The sequence below is a fragment of the Vipera berus genome (assembly GCF_964194415.1).
Source record: "Vipera berus genome assembly, chromosome: 1".
NCBI lineage: Eukaryota > Metazoa > Chordata > Lepidosauria > Squamata > Viperidae > Vipera > Vipera berus.
Window position 1 is genome coordinate 76,196,492 of NC_138202.1, and position 18,677 is coordinate 76,215,168.

Genomic DNA, 18,677 nt, shown 5'->3' on the forward strand with positions numbered 1-18,677 from the left:
AAAATTACATTTAAATGAAACTGTAAATTTCATGTGAAGGGGTTGTGGAGAAAGTGATCACAATAGATTGCCAACATTGGAATGTGTTTATGAAATTGATGGGAGGATGACATTTGGATTTTTTTTGTTGCTGTTTTTCCAAATTTCCATATAAAATATAGAATATTTTTTTCCAATTTTTTAAACAAAAAACAAACAAATAAGTTCAGCTGCAGAAAAGCACCGGTGGCATGATAAAGGACTTGGGGTATCTTTTCTGCAAGGAAAGATGGAGTTCTTGCCTTGGGGAAATAAGATTTGTATTTCTTAGTTTGATATGATTTCTTACTTAATTAGAAAAGATGGTATAAGTATCTCAAACAACTAAAAGGACTGCTGGGTTAGGAAGATTATGGAAGTTTATAAAATACTGAGAATGTAATGGTAGAGAGAAGTTGGATAGAGATAATATTAGAACTGCAAGCACTCAATGAAATTATTTGTCAGTTCACAACCAATTGCTTTTCCACACAATACATAGTTTGTAGAATAGTTTGCCTCTAGATGCAACAGTAGCCTGTGGCTCCACCGATTTTTAAAGTTAGTTTATTAATGGAAAATTGGTTTGTCAACCCTTAATGCTATAAAAATTACATTGAACCTATGGGATCAGAGGCAGAAGAAAGTCAATTGCTAGAAGCATTAAGGAAGGGCAATTTAGATTCATTTTTTCTTTCTGGACTTTCTAAAGGCACCTGACTAGCTAATGCTAGCAGTGGCACTGATGGGTCCTGGGTCTGAGCAAACAAAGTTCATATGCTTCTTCCTAATATTTTAAATGATGGAATTGCCAATTAATGTACCTTGTCATGTCCTTACATACAGGGACGTTTTATCTAATAACATGTCCTTTTTTCTTCTACTCCTAAAATACTTCTTCCAACATTATATGCTCACTTCCTTTTGCTTTGTATTTATTTGTTAATTAAGCACCATGGTGGCACAGTGGTTAGAGTACAGTATTGCAGGCTATCTTTGCTCTCACTGCCAGGAGTTCGATTCTTTCGATCCTGACTGGCTCAAGGTTGACTCAGCCTTCCATCCTTCCGAAGTCTGTAAAATGAGGACCCAGATTGTTGGGGGCAATATGCTGACTCTGTAAACCGCTTAGAGAGTGCTATAAAGCACTGTGAAGCAGTACATGTCTCAAGTACTAGTGTTAGTTCAGATCTGGCCTGCATTATAGATTGGACTTTTATAGCCATGTGATAGGCATGGATGTAATAAATAGAACTTCGTTGTGCCAAGATCACTTTTTTGTGCTTGTTACCATAATTTTCTGTTAGAGATATTAAAAGAAGACCTTTCGACCTTTGATCAGGTCTTGACAAGTTCCTGCTTTTTGCCCGAAGGATGGACATCCGTCGTATCAGCTTCGACACAGAAGACCTGTCTGATGTTGTCATCCCCTTGGCAGATGTGCGCAGTGCTGTGGCTCTGGACTGGGATGCGCAGGGTGACTATGTCTACTGGACAGATGTTAGCACTGATTCCATTAGTCGGGCAAAATGGAATGGAACAGGCCAGGAGGTAATATCCCATAGAAGCTCAGTGGAAGTACATACGTTGCTTGTCTTCTTGATTTTTGTTTTGTTTTGGCTCATTATAAATATGTAATCTTTAAATTCTACTTTTTTGATTATTTGAGGAATATATTCTATGCATATGTCTTAAAGTGGATTAATTCCAGATCTCTATTTAAACAGCCCATCCCCACAAACACACACACACACAACTGAACATTCATCAGTCCAAAAAAGGTCAGGCAGTGCTTTGGGTCAGAGCAATACTGCCCTCAAAGTTTCATTCTTCTGTTTGTTTTATTGCCAGATTGTGGTGGAGAGCAGTCTTGAAAGCCCAGCTGGTCTTGCTGTTGACTGGGTCACAAACAAGTTGTACTGGACAGATGCAGGTACTGAAGGCCACTGCTATATGCAAGAGTTCATTTGCTACTCTAAAAGCTAACCACTCACTGAAAAATTGCCTTCCAAATTCTTAACAGGATTATTCCCAATGCATCTGTTGAGATGTATGAATAAGACTCTTTCAAAGTCTATGATCGTGAAGACTTTAATAACATTTCACATTCCTGTAAACAGTGGACATAGAAATTCTGGCAGTAAGAACTTATTTTCTATAATTTAAAAAAGTGTTCCAAAAATAGGAAAATCTCTAGCATATCAATTTATTCCTGCAGAAATGTCCCTGCTTGCCACTTTATTTGAAATGTTTCCATTACACATTTTAATCTTACACTGATGTACTTGGTTTGTCAATATTATCGGCAAATGCAAATGTGAAAGGTTGCTTTGTATTGTAGCACTGAAATTACAGAATAATTCAAATGGCGTTTTTGAATTTCCAGTTTGAAATATTTGAGTAGACAGAATTTTCAGCCTATCTGAGTAAATTTGTTTTTCTTATGGATAAAAAGAAGATGGATCAGCATTCAAACCTGCAGTCTGAGAGGTAATAGTAAAGGAAAAGTTTGGGTAAAATGATCCTGTGTTTTACTGGTTTTAATAGAACCAATGGTTTCTGAGTAAGGGTGACTAGATATGCTGATCAAATTCATCGGAAAAAAACATTTGTAGAGATCAGAGTGATTATTATAGACTGAGGATACTTTGCAGGGCTGTCGAAGAAATCATTTTGCTGATTTACCCTGTTGGTTTTCTTTGCCATGGTGTGTGAATGACATTTTGGTATGGATTTTATGATTTTTTTTCCCCTGGTCTTGAAGGCTGATTATTTTTTTTCTTTCCCTTTTCTATCTAATGCAGGAACAGACCGGATAGAGGTATCTAACCTAGATGGGACAATGAGGACTGTTCTAATATGGGAAAACCTAGACAGACCAAGAGATATTGTGGTGGACCCTGTTGGAGGGTGAGAACCTTTCTCTTAAGACTGCATTGTTGCAATTCCTGTATTGCCATTGCATTTTGATTCTTCATGACAGTGATATCACTGAAAGTTTGCTGTTATAATTTTATTAGATAATTACATATATGTAAGTTTGTAATGTTGATTCTTACGTGCTAACATTTGTGGTGTTTATAAAACAACAAGACTGAAAAAGACTCAGTTCTAATATCCTCTATACCCAATATCCTTAAAAGATTAGTTCAGGGATAGACAATGTGGCATTCTGTAATGTTGAGAATAGACAATAGACAATCTAGTATTGAGTTTTGCACCAAACCTGCTCATTGGTCATGATAGCTATAGCCATGGTGGTACAGTGGTTAGAATGCAGTATTGCAGGCTAATTCTGCTGACTGCCAGCCATTTGATGCTCACTGGCTCAGGATTGACTCAGACTTCCATCCTTCCAAGGACACATATTGTTGGGGGCAATATGCTGACTCTGTAAACTGCTTAGAGAGTGGTGTAAAGCACTATAAAGCAGTATATAAGCCTAAATGCTAATGAAGCCGAGTGAAAATCTTTTGGAGGGCACGGAGTTAACTCTTACAAACAAACGTTAATGTGTCACAAAGAATAAGGAGGATGACCATATTAAAGTTATCTATAGAAAAGAGATGAGTAATGTGTAGCCATTCTGACTAATGTGTTAGATGTTGAAAATTACATCTCTCTGCATTCCTTATTTTTGGCTAAGTTGGCTGGAACTACTGCAATTTATAATTCAATACCATATGGAAAGATGCTGGCATATTTGGCAAATGTAAGCAAATACCTAAAATAGCCACTGCAAAATTGGAAAACCTTCACTTTAGAGTTTTTTTTCCTGTTCTCTTTCTTTCCTAATGCAGTTAAGCAAAAATTGTAAGATTAATAAAAATAGCAGTTATATATCATTTTGGGCATTTATATGCAGGTTCATGTACTGGACTGACTGGGGAGCTAATCCAAAGATTGAGCGTGCAGGAATGGATGCCTCTAACCGCCTGGTGATCATCTCTTCCAACCTGACCTGGCCCAATGGACTGGCTATTGACTATGAGTCTCAGTGCTTATACTGGGCAGATGCTGGCATGAAGACAATTGAATATGCTGGCCTGGATGGCAGTGATAGGAAGGTAAAATAATGATGATGATGATGATGATGATGATGATGATGATGATGATGTTGATGATGATGTTCGAAGGGACCTTGGAGGTCATCTTGTCCAACCCCCTGCTCAGGCAGGAAACCCTATACCATTTCATACAAATGGCTGTCCAGTCTCTTCTTAAAAACTTCCAGTGTTGGAGCATTCACCGCTTCTGGAGGCAGGTTGTTCCACTGGTTAGTTGTTCTGTCAGGAAGTTTCTCCTTAGTTCTAGGTTGCTTCTCTCCTTGATTAGTTTCCATCCATTGCTTCTTGCCCTGCCTTCAGGTGCTTTGGAGAATAGGCTGACTCTCTCTTCTTTGTGGCAGCCCCTGAGATATTGGAACACTGCTGTCATGTCACCCCTCGCCCTTCTCTTCATTAAACTAGACATACTCAATTCCAGCAACCAAGTCGAATAGCCAAGTTGAATTGATTTCTGGGAAAGGGTAAATAGGATATATGCAATGTTTGTTTACAGAAAACACACATGTATTCTCTTTGAGCCAACATGCCTTGTTTTGATCTTCAGAGGAGTTCAGTTGCTCCTCTAAAGGGACAAATAAATGAATAACTTTTGAGCGAAGATGATAGACAGTGAAATGTATGGAAAACTGTTGCTGCATTGTTGAGACAGCCTTAGACTTCCCCTGGTGCCCATAATAGTTCTCAGCCAGGTCCCTGAAGTTCCAGTGCATTTGAAAGGGATCAGGTTGGGAAAACGTACTCTACAGTTTGTCAAAAATGAAGGCAAATATACATGCCCTAGGATAATATTGCAGGATCCAATCTGGGTCAGTCACCAGGACTGGAGTTTAGTCTTCTGAGCTCTCAGACCCGTCTGGAGCCCACCTTCAAGGAACTTCTCTCTCACTGGAATGTGTTAAAGTTTCCTGAGGATGGGCCCCAACACGGCCCTGAAAGCTCAGAAAACTAAAACGCCGATCCTGTTGATCAACCCAGATTGGATTCTACAGAATCTATAATCTACCACTGCTTCTGGGCAACTGTGCATTGCTGTTTTTTTTTTTTTTTAAAAAAAACCTGCTCTTTTCCTGGCAGTTGGTTGATTTGCTTTTGGGATTGACAGATATTGATCGGGAGCAATTTGCCTCACCCATTTGGGCTCACTCTTTATGGAGCTTGGATCTACTGGACAGACTGGCAGACGAAAAGCATCCAGAGTGCTGACAAAAGAACAGGGCTGGATCGTGAGACTCTACAGGACAACCTAGAAAACCTTATGGATATCCATGTCTTTCATCGGCAGAGACTTGCAGGTATGGAAGACTTCTGCATCAAGATAAGAAGTTACACATCTTTGGGTTACAGATAGAAAAAGTTTCAGGTTTTTCATTCTACTCTGACAGTGCCATAATGTTTAAGGTACCACTAGATGACACCTATTGATACCCACCAAGTCCCCTTTTTTAATTCTACAGGTAGTCCTCAACTTATGTTTTACAACAGGACTGGAAAATTAGTTGTTAAATCGTGTTAAATCGTATGAATATACACACACAACACACACACACACACACACACACACACACACACCTAACTGTAAACTGTAAATAATTGTAAACCACAGTTATTCCTAAATGCTTTCTTTTGATAATGGTTTCATTATTGTCTCTTTCAGTACATACACCATGCCATGTTAATAATGGTGGATGCAGTCATCTTTGTCTCCTGGCTCCACTTCCTAAAGGCTACAGCTGTTCTTGTCCTACCGGTATCAACCTACAACCGGATGGCAGAACATGTTTATCGGGTGGGTCTCTATCTTCTGTGGTCCTGTTGGTTCCTGGAAGAGAGAAATGTCTCCAATACCCCACATTCTAACCCTAGAAAAGTTATATTCTCAAATTACAAGAAAGTTTTACATTTTCTGCTTCAGGTAGAATTTTAGGCGGGTTGCAGTATAGTCAGACAAAAGTTGTAATAGCTTCGATGACAATGAAATGTCTGCATAAAAATTTGTTCCTATATAAATTATGTCTGATCAGTTACTAAAGTAGAGTTTGAAGGAAGCCCTGTGCGTTATAGAGGTGTATCAGACATAAATGCATTAACAGACTTGTTGGTAAAGTGGAGTAGTTATTATATTTGTGGAATCCTTGCTGCTTTTCAATATTGTTCAATATTTCATTTTACTAATTTTAATAACATTAATTTAAACTGTAAATATACAGCAGTTTACACATGAGAATGTCACTAGGATTTATTGGAAACCTGTAGCATATGATCTGTTGAATATGATAAATACATAATTCTTGTATTGGTTTAATATATGCATAATCTGAAGACATGAATAATTTTTTAGATACTGGACCTTACTTGTACTGATTCTGATTATCACGCTATACAGTATTTTATTTGGCTTACATGTAGTAAGGTACTATTGGTAAATTTTACTAAACAATATTTTTCTTCAAGCATATGCTTAAAAATAATTATTACATAGTTGAACAACCACATTCAGTATTTCTTACGATCTTTCATCACATTTATGGCCCAACTTTTATGGTCTTGGATAAATTGATGGCTTTTATTCATTTCCATGATCACCTTTGGCAGCTGAAATTTTTGTTGCGTTAAGAAGGGATATTTGAGAAAAAGAATTCCTGTAATTATGCATTTTCAACTTTGCAGGAATGTCTGCCTTCCTGATCTTTGCAAGAAGATCAGATATTCGTCTGGTTTCTCTTGATATTCCATATTTTGCTGATGTAGTTGTCTCAGTCAACGTCACTATGAAAAACACCATCGCCATTGGAGTTGATCCTGAAGAAGGTTGGCAATATATAATTTAACCATTTTTAGATGTAGGGAATTGTTCAGGGCAGAGTAAATTTATCAGTAAATGAAAAGCAACCTGTCCAATAAATGGCGTGATTCATATTAAACAATACATTCCCCAAATGTTCATGAAATCATTGTAAAAGAAGCTGGTTTTTTTAATGTTCCAAGTCTAATTAAAACAACCTTTCCCAAACTAATATGGCTCCAAATACCTTCAAATACAACTCCAGAATTCCTATAGGCCATGTTAGCTGAAAATTTTGGAAGCTATAGTCCCAATATATCTAAAAGCAGTTTTTCCCAAAAGTAATTTTCAAGGCAATTGTATTCCACATAGGTTCTGCCCTGATGAAGTGTTGTATTTTTCAATCTTGGAAACTTTTAAGATTTGTGGCCTTTACCTCAGAGCATGTTGCTGCAGTATTCTAAGAATTGAAGTCACAAATCTTAAAACTGATGAAAGTTTGTGTGTGTGTGTTGTGTATGGAATAATAACCTATTTTATATTAATATTATAGTGATGGTGTGTGTCTTCATTAAATACCACATGATATATTCATAAATAAATTGCTGCTGTTTTTGCTTTTCTTGGCAGAGGGATATAGAGATATACACTTTCTTCTTTACTTTTCTCCATTTTCGGAAATAATAGATTAAATAGATTAAATAATAGATTGTACCAGATCCTGAAGACACAATTTACAGTATTGTTTTTCACCAAAGTAATCTTAGATATTTGCAGGCTAACAAGGAGATTTAATTTAAATAAATGATATTAATGTTCTTATATTTTTTCAACAGGAAAGGTTTATTGGTCAGACAGCACATTGAGGAAGATCAGCAGAGCTTCATTGGATGGGTCTCAGTATGAGGATATCATTACTACAGGTAATAAATAGATGGTTTGATAAATACTGAATATCAAAGATATGGATTCTTTTCAATGAGGTGAACTTTATTTTTTTGCATTATTTTCCCTAATGCAACTTCTACACTATAACAATAATATATTTCTTTTTATGTAGGGTTGCAAACCACAGATGGATTAGCTGTGGATGCTATTGGCCGCAAAGTATATTGGACTGATACAGGAACAAACAGAATTGAAGTGGCTAACCTGGATGGGACAATGAGAAAAGTTTTAATATGGGAAAATCTGGACAGCCCACGGGCAATTGCATTATATCATGAAACGGGGTGAGTGCTTGCAATAGATTATTTTGTTTTCAAGGGAAAGTCTGCAGAGGAGAAGACAACATGACAATAAGTAATATGCTCACTTTTCAATGGATAGTTTATTTTCCCCTTCTTTTCCTTTAGGTATATGTATTGGACAGACTGGGGTGAAAATGCTAAACTGGAACGAGCAGGGATGGATGGCTCTAACCGCATGGTGCTTATTAGCAACAACCTGGGATGGCCTAATGGTCTGGCTGTGGATAAAGCTGGATCACAACTATTTTGGGCTGATGCACATACTGAGGTTAGAATGACATGAGGGCAGTCTCTAATTTTAAATGTTTGGTGTAAAAAGTTGCCTCAGAGTGAAGCAATGGAATGTAAGGATGAGTATGAGATCTTAGGGATTAAGGGTAAATTTGTACATGTATGCGTGTTCATCACTCTGGGATTCTAACACCATTGGATGACTTACATTTCTAAAACAACCATAACCTATCAAGCTTTATTGCTTAAACTTCATGTTAGTTGACATTGCCTCAACTTCTGTTTTACTTGAATATATTTGTATACAGGTAGTCCTTGAGTTATGACCACAGTTGGGATCGGAATCTTGGTTGTTGAGCGAAGCGGTAATTTAGCAAGATGTCATGTGACTGCTATGCTCAATGACCATAATCCAATTGTGGTCATTAAGTCATTGGGCAGATTGTTAGGTAGATGAAGTCCTAGGTAAGGAGTGTGGGATGTTTCAGGTGGTAGGGGAGACCTGGGAGGCTCCCTTCAGGAGCTAAAAATCCTCCCTGCCAAAATCCAAGCAGGATTTTCAGCCCTGAGTGAAGAGAAATTTGTGCATGACCCGTGCTATGTCTCCCAGAGTTTTCCCAACACCTGAGGCACCCCGTGGTCCTTACCTTACCACACTGGTTATCTACTCTCTGCTTGGATTTTGGCTCCCTTGTCTCTGGGGACTGGCTGTAAGAGCTGCTTACATATGGAAGGAACTCCTTCATTGGGGAAAAACAGAGCCAAAATCCTCCAGAACCAAATGAGCTCAGTTCCCCACATGCAAGGAAGGGAACTCCTTTGGCAGGATGCAAAAACAGAGCCAATATTTTCAGGATTTCAGCTGTTTCTGCACCCTGCTGAAGAGGTTCACCTCTCCTTGGGATGCAGCTTCTTTCAGTCAGCTTCCAGAGACAAGAGGGAGTTCCCTAGGAGGATAGCAGCAGCTTGCAAGTTTTCCTACCAGCTTCCCCTTTGAATTTCTAGGGAAGCTGGTAGAGAAGATTGCAAATGGCAATCACATGCCTGCAGTATGCTTAGCAACCAGTCATGTATGAACAGGTTACCAAGCAACCAGATTGTGAGGGTGTCATAATTTATGGTGTGTAAAGCAGCCTTTGTTTTTTTTAAAAAAATATTTTATTAATTTTTAACAATTACAATCTTTAGTGCTTAGTAAACAACGTCTTGTCTGGGTTCACATATCTAATGTTAACTTCTTCAATATCAATCTCTTCAATACTACACAATCCAGTGTTTTTTCCTTGCTCCTCCTTTTTCCCCCTATTTGTTTTCATTTTCCCACTACACAAATACATTTCTTGCTGCTATTAATATATACAAAATTGAATATAAACATCCTCATCAGGTTTTCTAGTGTTATACAAATAACAATATCAGTTTAAAACCTTTTTTTTCTATCCAATTTATATTTCAAATGTATTTGCAATTAAAATCTCCTTATTAAATCAGTATCCTCTTTTTCATGTTCTTAATTATGTTTAATATCAATATTTGGAATACCTTTGTCAGTTATAGTTTTCTCAAGGTTAGTTACATTTATATAGTTAAGAGTTTCATTTATACAAGCCATCTTTGTACTTTCATATTTCCCATAACAAACAAGAAGCGCTATACTAGTTATAAATCATATATTTCTTATTATAAAAATCTAATTATATCTAAGAGTTATCCATTCTTTTAATCATATTCAAAGAAATATTTAATTATATAATGTCCCCTCTGGTAAGACAAATCATCTGTTTTTTAAGTCTAATTCTAGCTTTCTTCCTTTACCAAATAGCTTTCCAGGCCAAGGCAATTAAATTGCCAAATAATTTTTTCTCTATTTTTGTGAAAGTTGCTTGGAATGAGAAAGACAATTTCTGTAAGGTATTTTTGAATTCTGCCCATTTATATTCCTTAAGCAACTCCCACTTTCCTTCTCCCTCAGCTTCTCTTTTCATTTTTTGTCTCCTAATTTCTGGCATTTCCCCTAACATCTCTATAGTCCCTTTTTAAAAATCTTCTTTCTTGGCCTCAAGTGTACTTTGCAGACCTAGTGCCTTTTCCATTTTCATTATTATAGCTGGGTCTTGCAAGATTTTATTTGTCTGTAGCAGTTTGTATTTCCTTTCCGTCTCCGGATCAATTTCCTCTAAATCATCTTCTATTTTCTGGGTTGTTTGTTCATACTTTGTAGTCGTTGTCTGGGAACTTTCTAGTTGTAGATTTAAATTAGAAATTTGCTGATTTGTGTTAAGTAAATTGTTTTTAATCTCATCATAGTTTCTTTTGTGTCTTCTTTATGGGAAACAATTGTTTGGTGAATCAATTGTAGCATAGAATATATCTCCTTCTGAAAAGTGTTTTTTCTTGAGGTGTCACTCCTGCAGATCCTTGATAAGCCTGGCTGGGGGCTTCAAATGAAGGTGTTGCATATATTTTCCTACCACTTTTGTCTGGGTATGAGGCCTCCATTTTGTTTCCTCCCTCCAGATAGTCTGTCAGAACTTTTGTGACCTCCAAATACAAGTCTTATATAATATCACCAATCTTAATGGCAACAGAACAAAATTTCATCTAGTTTTTCTGGTCTTTATATATAGCCTTTATAATCCTATAGGTTCCATGATATGAGTCCAGCAGTAAAGGCAAAGTTTTGTAATAGTCCTTCTGCTCCTACATCCAAAAATTGTCAGTCAGGCCAAATTGAAATCCACAGTATTCAAAGTGTTTGAAATATTCTGCCACCCCAAAAACAATCCAAAGCTCTCTCCCAGCCTAACATAGCCAAAAGTCAAATTTTTCTTTCTTTCCAAGTAGCTCTTAAGATTAAGAGTCATAGCTCAGTAGATATTTATAGTCCATGAAGTCCTTATCAGGGAGATAAGTATGCCAAAATATTTTGCTCTGTTGTCAGCTGTTCTCTGTTGAGCTAGGAGTCATCAAGCAGCCCAAAAGCTAGGTTATTATCTGTTTCTAAGCTTCTTACCAGGTCAGCATCAGTCCTTTCAGTTGTAGTGCTATTCTCTAATCCATCAATAGATGTCATTCTATATCCATTTTCCAGTCTCAAAACAGAAGGTTGATTTCTGATATTTCACCCCAATATTTTTTCAAAGAGAAAATCTTAACAGTTATTTCAGTTCTCAAATTTGTCAAAGCTGTAGCTTTATATTGTTTCCACTTCAGTATTATATATTTCTGTCCCCCATAAAAAAATTAAAACAGCGCTTCAATTTCTCTGGACGGGTGGGGCTACAGTCCCCTTCCTTCTCATGTTCGGAGGCTTTTAGCTTCTTGGGAGCCTTTTCCAGGAAATTCAGTTAAAAAATAGTAGAGAAATGATCAATATTCTTACCCAGTTCCACACACATTGTTTAGGATCTGCTAGTTAGTGCTTTGTTTCTTTGACTGTCAGTAGCTGGAGGCTGGCCACAGGGATGCAGCCAGGCTTTCCCCTGCCGGTTTGGAGGGCTTTCCTCAGATCAAACGGAAAGACCGCCATCTCTCCATGATCAGCGAGGCACCCCTCCTTCTTCATCACCTCTTCGGGATGACTTTAGGGCCTTTTGGGGGGCCCCAGCAGGCGAAATTAGGCACAGAAAGCAGAGCTCTGCCTTCCTGCATCCGTATCGCTATGACATCATACCGGAAGCCCTTATGTTTAAAGCATCCTTTCTGAGGCTATCATAATTCTGCACTATCATTAAATGAATGGTTGTAAATTGAGAATTACCTGTATTGCTATCTAATGAGTTGCAGATAAGAAGCAAAGAGAATCAAATTTTAGAATCTAGATATGGTAGCTTGGAATCTTCCTGCAACTTGGTTCAATCTTTTAAAAATGTACTTTGTCTCTGAGGAAAAAAAACCTGGAGTGATGAGTTCATGCTCATATCTAAGTTTAATGAGTTCATGCTCATATATAAGTTTAATTAAAAAAATCTGTCTTACAAGGCATGGATGTCTTCCTTTCAAAGTGGAAATGGAGCACTGAAATTCACTGTTTATTTTCTTAAAGGTATGCCCTGAAGAGACACCCAAATGACAGCATTATTGATAGCTAGATTCATACAATAAATTAAATCCTAATAGCAAAGTACATTTCCTGTTCTTGTAACTTGCTGATGGACTGATCAACACAACATGCTGACAACTGGGTAGACTCCTATTTTAGCCTAGTCCAGAGTGTTATGTAAATCCAGGCAATCAATGGTTGATTTACTGCATAGCCTAGTCGGGTAGTCAAGATATGCCTTGCTGACTTCATTTCTTCTGGGCTAGGCCTCTCTTTTCAAATTTATCTTATGGAATCCTTGGATGAAATTAAAATACAATTTAGCAGAATGCTAGAAATAAGCATCTAGAATGGATTATACCACGGGTGTCAAACTCACCACGTCACATGATGTGTTGCGATGTTTCGTGACTTTTTTCACATTGCCGGAGCTGAGGTGGGTGTGGCCTCCGCATGATGCAACTGACCCACAGGCCGGCAGTTTGACACCCCTGGATTGTACTATTCTTGGCTTCTTGGATCATAGGAAGAGTTGCTACCTATTGGAGGCCTCTCTACCCCGTAATCAGAAGTTCCTTGACATTCCAACATTCTGTTCTTTTCAGCGTATTGAGGCTTCAGATCTAAATGGTGTAAACCGCCACACCCTGCTGTCCCCAGTGCAGCACCCTTATGGCCTGACTTTATTAGATTCTTACATCTATTGGACTGATTGGCAAACAAGAAGCATTCACCGAGCTGATAAGAACACTGGTGCTAATGTCATCTTGGTGAGAACAAATCTTCCTGGATTAATGGACATCCAGGCCATTGACAAAGGGAGGCCTCTTGGTAAGTTTTCCTATTTTCTTTAAGCCAGACTTCCTGAATGTTCATGGGCATGCTTTAATTCTTGAAAATCACTCATGCATTTTTTTTAAAAAAAGCAAACACTAAGCTTATCTGGCCTCAACATTTTCTGTAGATTTTACTCCAATGTTTATTCTAACTGTTCAAGCACAATTCCTTGGGCCTTGTTGCCTGGGAGTTATGAACTCAAAAGCTCAATTATATCTGGAGGGCATCAGCCTGAGGAAAGCTATACTGAATTAATATTAGCCTTTTTGATGGTAATCTCAGAGATGATCCATTTCTCCTAAGGTACTAACAAATGTGGCAAGAAAAATGGAGGTTGCTCCCATCTCTGCCTCCCAAACCCTGAAGGCTTCTCATGTGCCTGCCCTACTGGAATTCAACTGAAGATTGATGAAAGATCTTGCGACCCTTCTCCTGAAACCTACCTGCTCTTCTCTAGCCGGGCCTCCATCAGGAGGATCTCACTAGATACTAGTGATCACATTGATGTTTATGTCCCTGTTCCAGAGCTGAACAATGTTATCTCCTTGGACTATGACAGTGTAGATGGCAAGGTTTACTACACAGATGTCATATTAGATGTCATCAGGTAGGTATCTTCCAAATTTCTCATTGTATGTTAATTAGCTACATAATCATTTCTCCCCCCCGAAACTGTTCTTTGTCAAAGGGATCTGCCCTATGGAAAAATGTTTAGGTAGAATGTTCTCCTTATTCTCCATGATATCTTCTTCCAGACGAGCAGATCTAGATGGAAGTAATATGGAAACTATTATTGGTCAAGGACTAAAGAGAACCGATGGTTTGTCTGTGGACTGGGTAGCTCGAAATCTATATTGGACAGACACTGGCCGCAACACAATTGAAGTTGCAAGATTGGATGGAAGCTGCAGGAAAGTGCTGATAAATAACAGTCTGGATGAACCACGGGCAATTGCTGTCTTTCCTAGAAAAGGGTAAGTAAGTCAGTACTAGCAAAAATATTTATTTAAACAATTTATTGCATTAGCTACAAATATTCTCTTCTGTTGGTACATCAGCCAAAAGATAAGTGTAAAGCAACTTTCTTAACTTGGTGCCTTTAATATATTTTGGACTACTATTCTCACTAGTTATCTTATCAGGAGGGAGCTGTTACACTTGGAGGATGCCAGGCTGAAGAAGGGATACAATGAGTAGGAAAGAAAAAGGAAGAGGAGTGGCTAAAGTAGAGGTCTGCCTTCAGACATGAGGCAAATGGATTCCTTTGGTGGACAGGCCATCTTTTAGAGCTGATTGACATGTATCATTTTGCACTTGGTTTATTTTCTTCTAGATACCTCTTCTGGACTGACTGGGGACATATTGCTAAAATTGAGCGTGCAAACCTGGATGGTTCTGAACGAAAGATATTGATCAATACTGATTTAGGCTGGCCCAATGGACTGACTTTAGATTATGACATCAGAAGGTCAGTATAACCTTGCATTTCAGAATTATTGACTGTAGAACTGTTGTGGTTTTTTTTTAAAAAAATAAAACTTTCCTTTTTTTAAGGCATGTCCCCATGCTGCCTTAGAATCAGGAATTGTAACTGATAGAAAGTTTCAGAAGTGGCTATTAGTTTAATTTCCATTCTTTCTGTCATTCTAGGATTTATTGGGTAGATGCTCATCTAGACCGCATAGAAAGTGCTGATCTTAATGGGAAATTACGCCAAGTGTTGATCAGTCAAGTGTCACATCCCTTTGCCTTGACACAGGTACAAAGGAAGGTGGTGGTGGTGAATGCTGAAACGAAACTTAACTTCTATGCAGAGAGTTTGTTTACTTTGTACACAGTGGACAAAGTTTGTACAGGGCTCTTTTTTCTTTCTCCTGTATATCAGCCTATTAAGTGATGCTATAAGCATTTAAAGAGAAGTAATGTAGTACAGTTCAGCTCAGGTGCAGATAGTTGGAAAAAAAGTTTCTTCATGATAGAAGAGTCAAGGAAGCATATCCTTAGATATATGTAAGGCTTTTGATTCTCTGGAAATCCAATTTTTAAAACAAATATTAAAGAAATTTAAATTTGGGACCAGTTTTTGTTGGATGATTAAACAGCTAAAGTTCAGATAGGACTGAACAACTATAATTCAGATCCTATTATAATTTTAAGAGACACTAAGCAGGGTTGTCCTTTATCACTTTTATTATTTAAGCTAGCCCTTAGAAGCATTGGCAATAGCACTCAGACACAATAATCAGATTTGTGGGATGAAAATGGGAGATATTTGTGGATGATACAATTTTGACAAATTTGAACAGGTTTCAGGATTATCAATTAATTTTCGTAAATCACAGCTGATTTTTTATACTCTTCCAAAACCTCAGAAGGAAATTTCTATAGCTTTAGGGGATCCAGTAGTATATAAATCTTTATAATATTTAGATATGCCTATTACTGAAATATTAGCAAAATATGAAGATTCTTGCAAGGCTTAACTTTTTATTTCAATGCCTCCCAGTGGTTATTTATTTATTTATGTTATTTAATTATCTTGTTTTTAAAAAAACTGTCCATTTCCCTCACAAAAGGACTCTGGACAGTGTACAAATACAATATTAAAAACATAACAACTGTACATAAAATGTAAAAAGAGGCAAGCAATGTTAAAAATTAATTTAAACTTTTTTTTATTTAATTAACCAAAAGTAATTTCAGAAGAGACTTCAAAATACTGGCAAAAATGAGAGTAAATAAAATAATTTATGTTAATGTAATTACTTAAAGTGTTACTTGAAAAATAAATATGGTAATATGTTGAAAAAATATAAAAAAGAGCAAGTTTTAAGTTTACTCCCATTTCATTCCTCTGTGCTTATTACATAGTACAATAATCCTGTGTCTGCTTCTTTTCTGAGCAGCAGGATAGGTGGCTGTATTGGACAGATTGGCAAACAAAATCTATTCAGCGTGTGGACAAATACTCTGGTCGTAATAAGGAGACTGTGTTAGCCAATGTAGAAGGACTTATGGATATTATTGTGGTTTCTCCTCAAAGGCAAACAGGTATGTGCAATCATCTGGGTTTATTCATTAATTCATTCTATCAGATTAATGAATAATATATTCTCTAAACCAGTCTTCTGCAATCCAGGCGGTTGGGTTACAACTCTCATCAACTGATCTGGCATGGCCCTGAGAGGTGGCTGGAGAATTTGGGGGCTGTAATAATCAAAATACAGAGCAACTCTTTTTTGTTTTCCCTCTTGATGAATGATTCTGAATTGTCTCTATTGCTTTTGTATGGATTCAGGTGAAGAAAGTAGTTGAAAGCATATCATTATGGAAAGCTGTTTGGATTTAGGATCTTACTTGTGAAATTATCTGTGTTTCCTTCAGACACAAAGGCTGGGGATAATGGCTTTACCATACAAAATATAGGAATAAAACTGCCTTTCAGCTCTGGCTGTTAGCTAGTATCGTATTAGCCTATATTGATTAAACAAAACCCAGACTGGTACAAATAATGAATTAGGCAAGAAGTATGTGAGGAAACCTACACCTCCCTTGTTGGGTATACCCCAACCCATTCAAGGGAAAATACACGTCAGATGTTGAAAAGTACAGGATTTTGATCCAAAGCATTAAGGAAATGGTAGCTGGATGGCAGCAAGTGATTACACCCGACCACCACTACTGGTATGCTTTATGAACCTTTTCTGAGTATGGCCAGCTACTGTGTGAGCCCAGAAGAGCAAAGCTTGTTGAAGGAGTAACCTCAGGTACAGCATACATGTATGATTGGCAAAACAAAGCAAAACTTACTCCTCATTCTGAATCCCGGTATTATTGCTGCTATGTTCCACTTCATTTCCTTTCTTAACTCCCATACTAGCAAATTGTTCTTATTCATTTTAATAGGATTTAGAGTAAAGTGCTGCATTTAAAATGAGGCCACAGGCTTGCCAGTTAGCATCCTGGTCTCTGCTAAAAGGACTCCAGGTAGAGATCAAAAAACCCTATGTGGAGAGCTGAAAGAGATACATTCATATATTTTTAGGTAGCCAGCAAAATAAAGGCCCCATACACTTTGTATATCATCATGACAACCATTTGACTTTTTAAAAGTTTAAAATGTCTGTGTTGTTTTTGCTCTAAAGTGTTTATTCTTTTGGGTCTTGGGGAAAGCATAATGTTTCAGATTTTGTGATGTACTGTAGGTCATTATTGGTAAAGAGAATAGTCATTTAAGATATTGGCACTTTGGTCAGAGGAGATACTTTTCACTATACCCTAATATATTTTGAGTAAGGGAACATGAAGTCCTATGCTAGGGAGGAGAAAATTATATCTTTTGTGAAACATCTGGTCTGTACCTTCTAGGAACAAACGTTTGTGGAGTGAATAATGGAGGCTGTACCCATCTCTGCTTTGCCAGGGCTTCTGACTTTGTTTGTGCATGTCCCGATGAACCAGATGGACAGCCTTGCTCTCATGGTAAGTTGTTTGTATACTACACCTTCCAGTATGAATCATAGCCCATCTTTTCTCTGATTAAAGTCTGTTTCAGAAAAATGGCTTCATCCCCTTAAATAAACTACAGCTATAAAGTACTTCTTTGGAAAAGCATTCAAATGCCTAGGGACAAGAGTAAGGTTTTGTCCTTTTTTACACTGTTTTATTAAAAATGTTAACTATTTGTTCCCTGAGATGATTCTTCTATGTTGCAGATGTCCCATATATACATTTTTCAATTTTTTAATCTTAGAATACAGCACAATTCAGACCAGTTTGTTATATTTCACTGGTAATTTGTGTGTAGTGACTTCAAACATTTTCCTACATATAATATTAAATGCAATTTAGGAATCATTCATTAGTATATAAAAAAGACCCTTCTAATATATGTTTTCCATTGCATTTACACAACTTGTAGATGCCTGGCAAACTAGACGTGCTTATTCTCATTTTTGCTCTCATAGTACAACACGACATATTTCATTACAAAAAGACATTTCTGCTCTATTGAATAATGAAAAAGTTTATATTTCCATAAATAAAATGTCAGGCTTAATTGTCTCCTTTGTCTCAGGTTATTTTCCTTTCTCTTCTGTCCAGTTCCTAGCATGGGGCCTCCAAATCCTGAGACAACTCATACAAGCAAAAGGAGCCAGACTTCTACTGACAGATTGAAAACTCCAACAACCAAGCCACATATTTCTGTGGAAACAATAGAAGGAAAGTGAGTGGTTCTGTTGACTGAAAGTGAATGAGGGGAAAATGTGGGGTCCATTCTCTTTTTAAGACTCCTTTCTCCATTTTTTTTAAAAAACTGCCATATTTTGGATATCATAAAGTTCTTTACCTCTTTATCAGATAATAAGGGATCACAGTTAATCTGTTAATTCAAACCATTCAGATATAGCGCTGCATTCTTCCCCTATAGTGACAGAAATTCATTGGGA

General features: G+C 37.2%; 1 protein-coding gene across 1 annotated transcript in view; it reads left to right on the forward strand.

Moving 5' to 3' along the window:
- LRP4 (LDL receptor related protein 4) overlaps nucleotides 1-18,677 on the forward strand; it is a gene marked incomplete at both ends in the record, with an annotated part of 101,145 nt that overhangs the window by 78,216 nt on the left and 4,252 nt on the right. Inside the window, 18 exons of the mRNA XM_081315059.1 lie at nucleotides 1,361-1,569; nucleotides 1,870-1,951; nucleotides 2,823-2,928; nucleotides 3,884-4,085; nucleotides 5,188-5,377; nucleotides 5,740-5,871; nucleotides 6,753-6,893; nucleotides 7,704-7,790; nucleotides 7,928-8,099; nucleotides 8,223-8,385; nucleotides 12,996-13,221; nucleotides 13,531-13,834; nucleotides 13,983-14,201; nucleotides 14,561-14,695; nucleotides 14,878-14,986; nucleotides 16,134-16,278; nucleotides 17,596-17,709; nucleotides 18,331-18,454. Of these exons, the coding sequence (XP_081171185.1) occupies nucleotides 1,361-1,569; nucleotides 1,870-1,951; nucleotides 2,823-2,928; nucleotides 3,884-4,085; nucleotides 5,188-5,377; nucleotides 5,740-5,871; nucleotides 6,753-6,893; nucleotides 7,704-7,790; nucleotides 7,928-8,099; nucleotides 8,223-8,385; nucleotides 12,996-13,221; nucleotides 13,531-13,834; nucleotides 13,983-14,201; nucleotides 14,561-14,695; nucleotides 14,878-14,986; nucleotides 16,134-16,278; nucleotides 17,596-17,709; nucleotides 18,331-18,454 (2,860 nt within the window). The remainder of the gene's footprint in view (nucleotides 1-1,360; nucleotides 1,570-1,869; nucleotides 1,952-2,822; nucleotides 2,929-3,883; nucleotides 4,086-5,187; nucleotides 5,378-5,739; nucleotides 5,872-6,752; nucleotides 6,894-7,703; nucleotides 7,791-7,927; nucleotides 8,100-8,222; nucleotides 8,386-12,995; nucleotides 13,222-13,530; nucleotides 13,835-13,982; nucleotides 14,202-14,560; nucleotides 14,696-14,877; nucleotides 14,987-16,133; nucleotides 16,279-17,595; nucleotides 17,710-18,330; nucleotides 18,455-18,677) is intronic.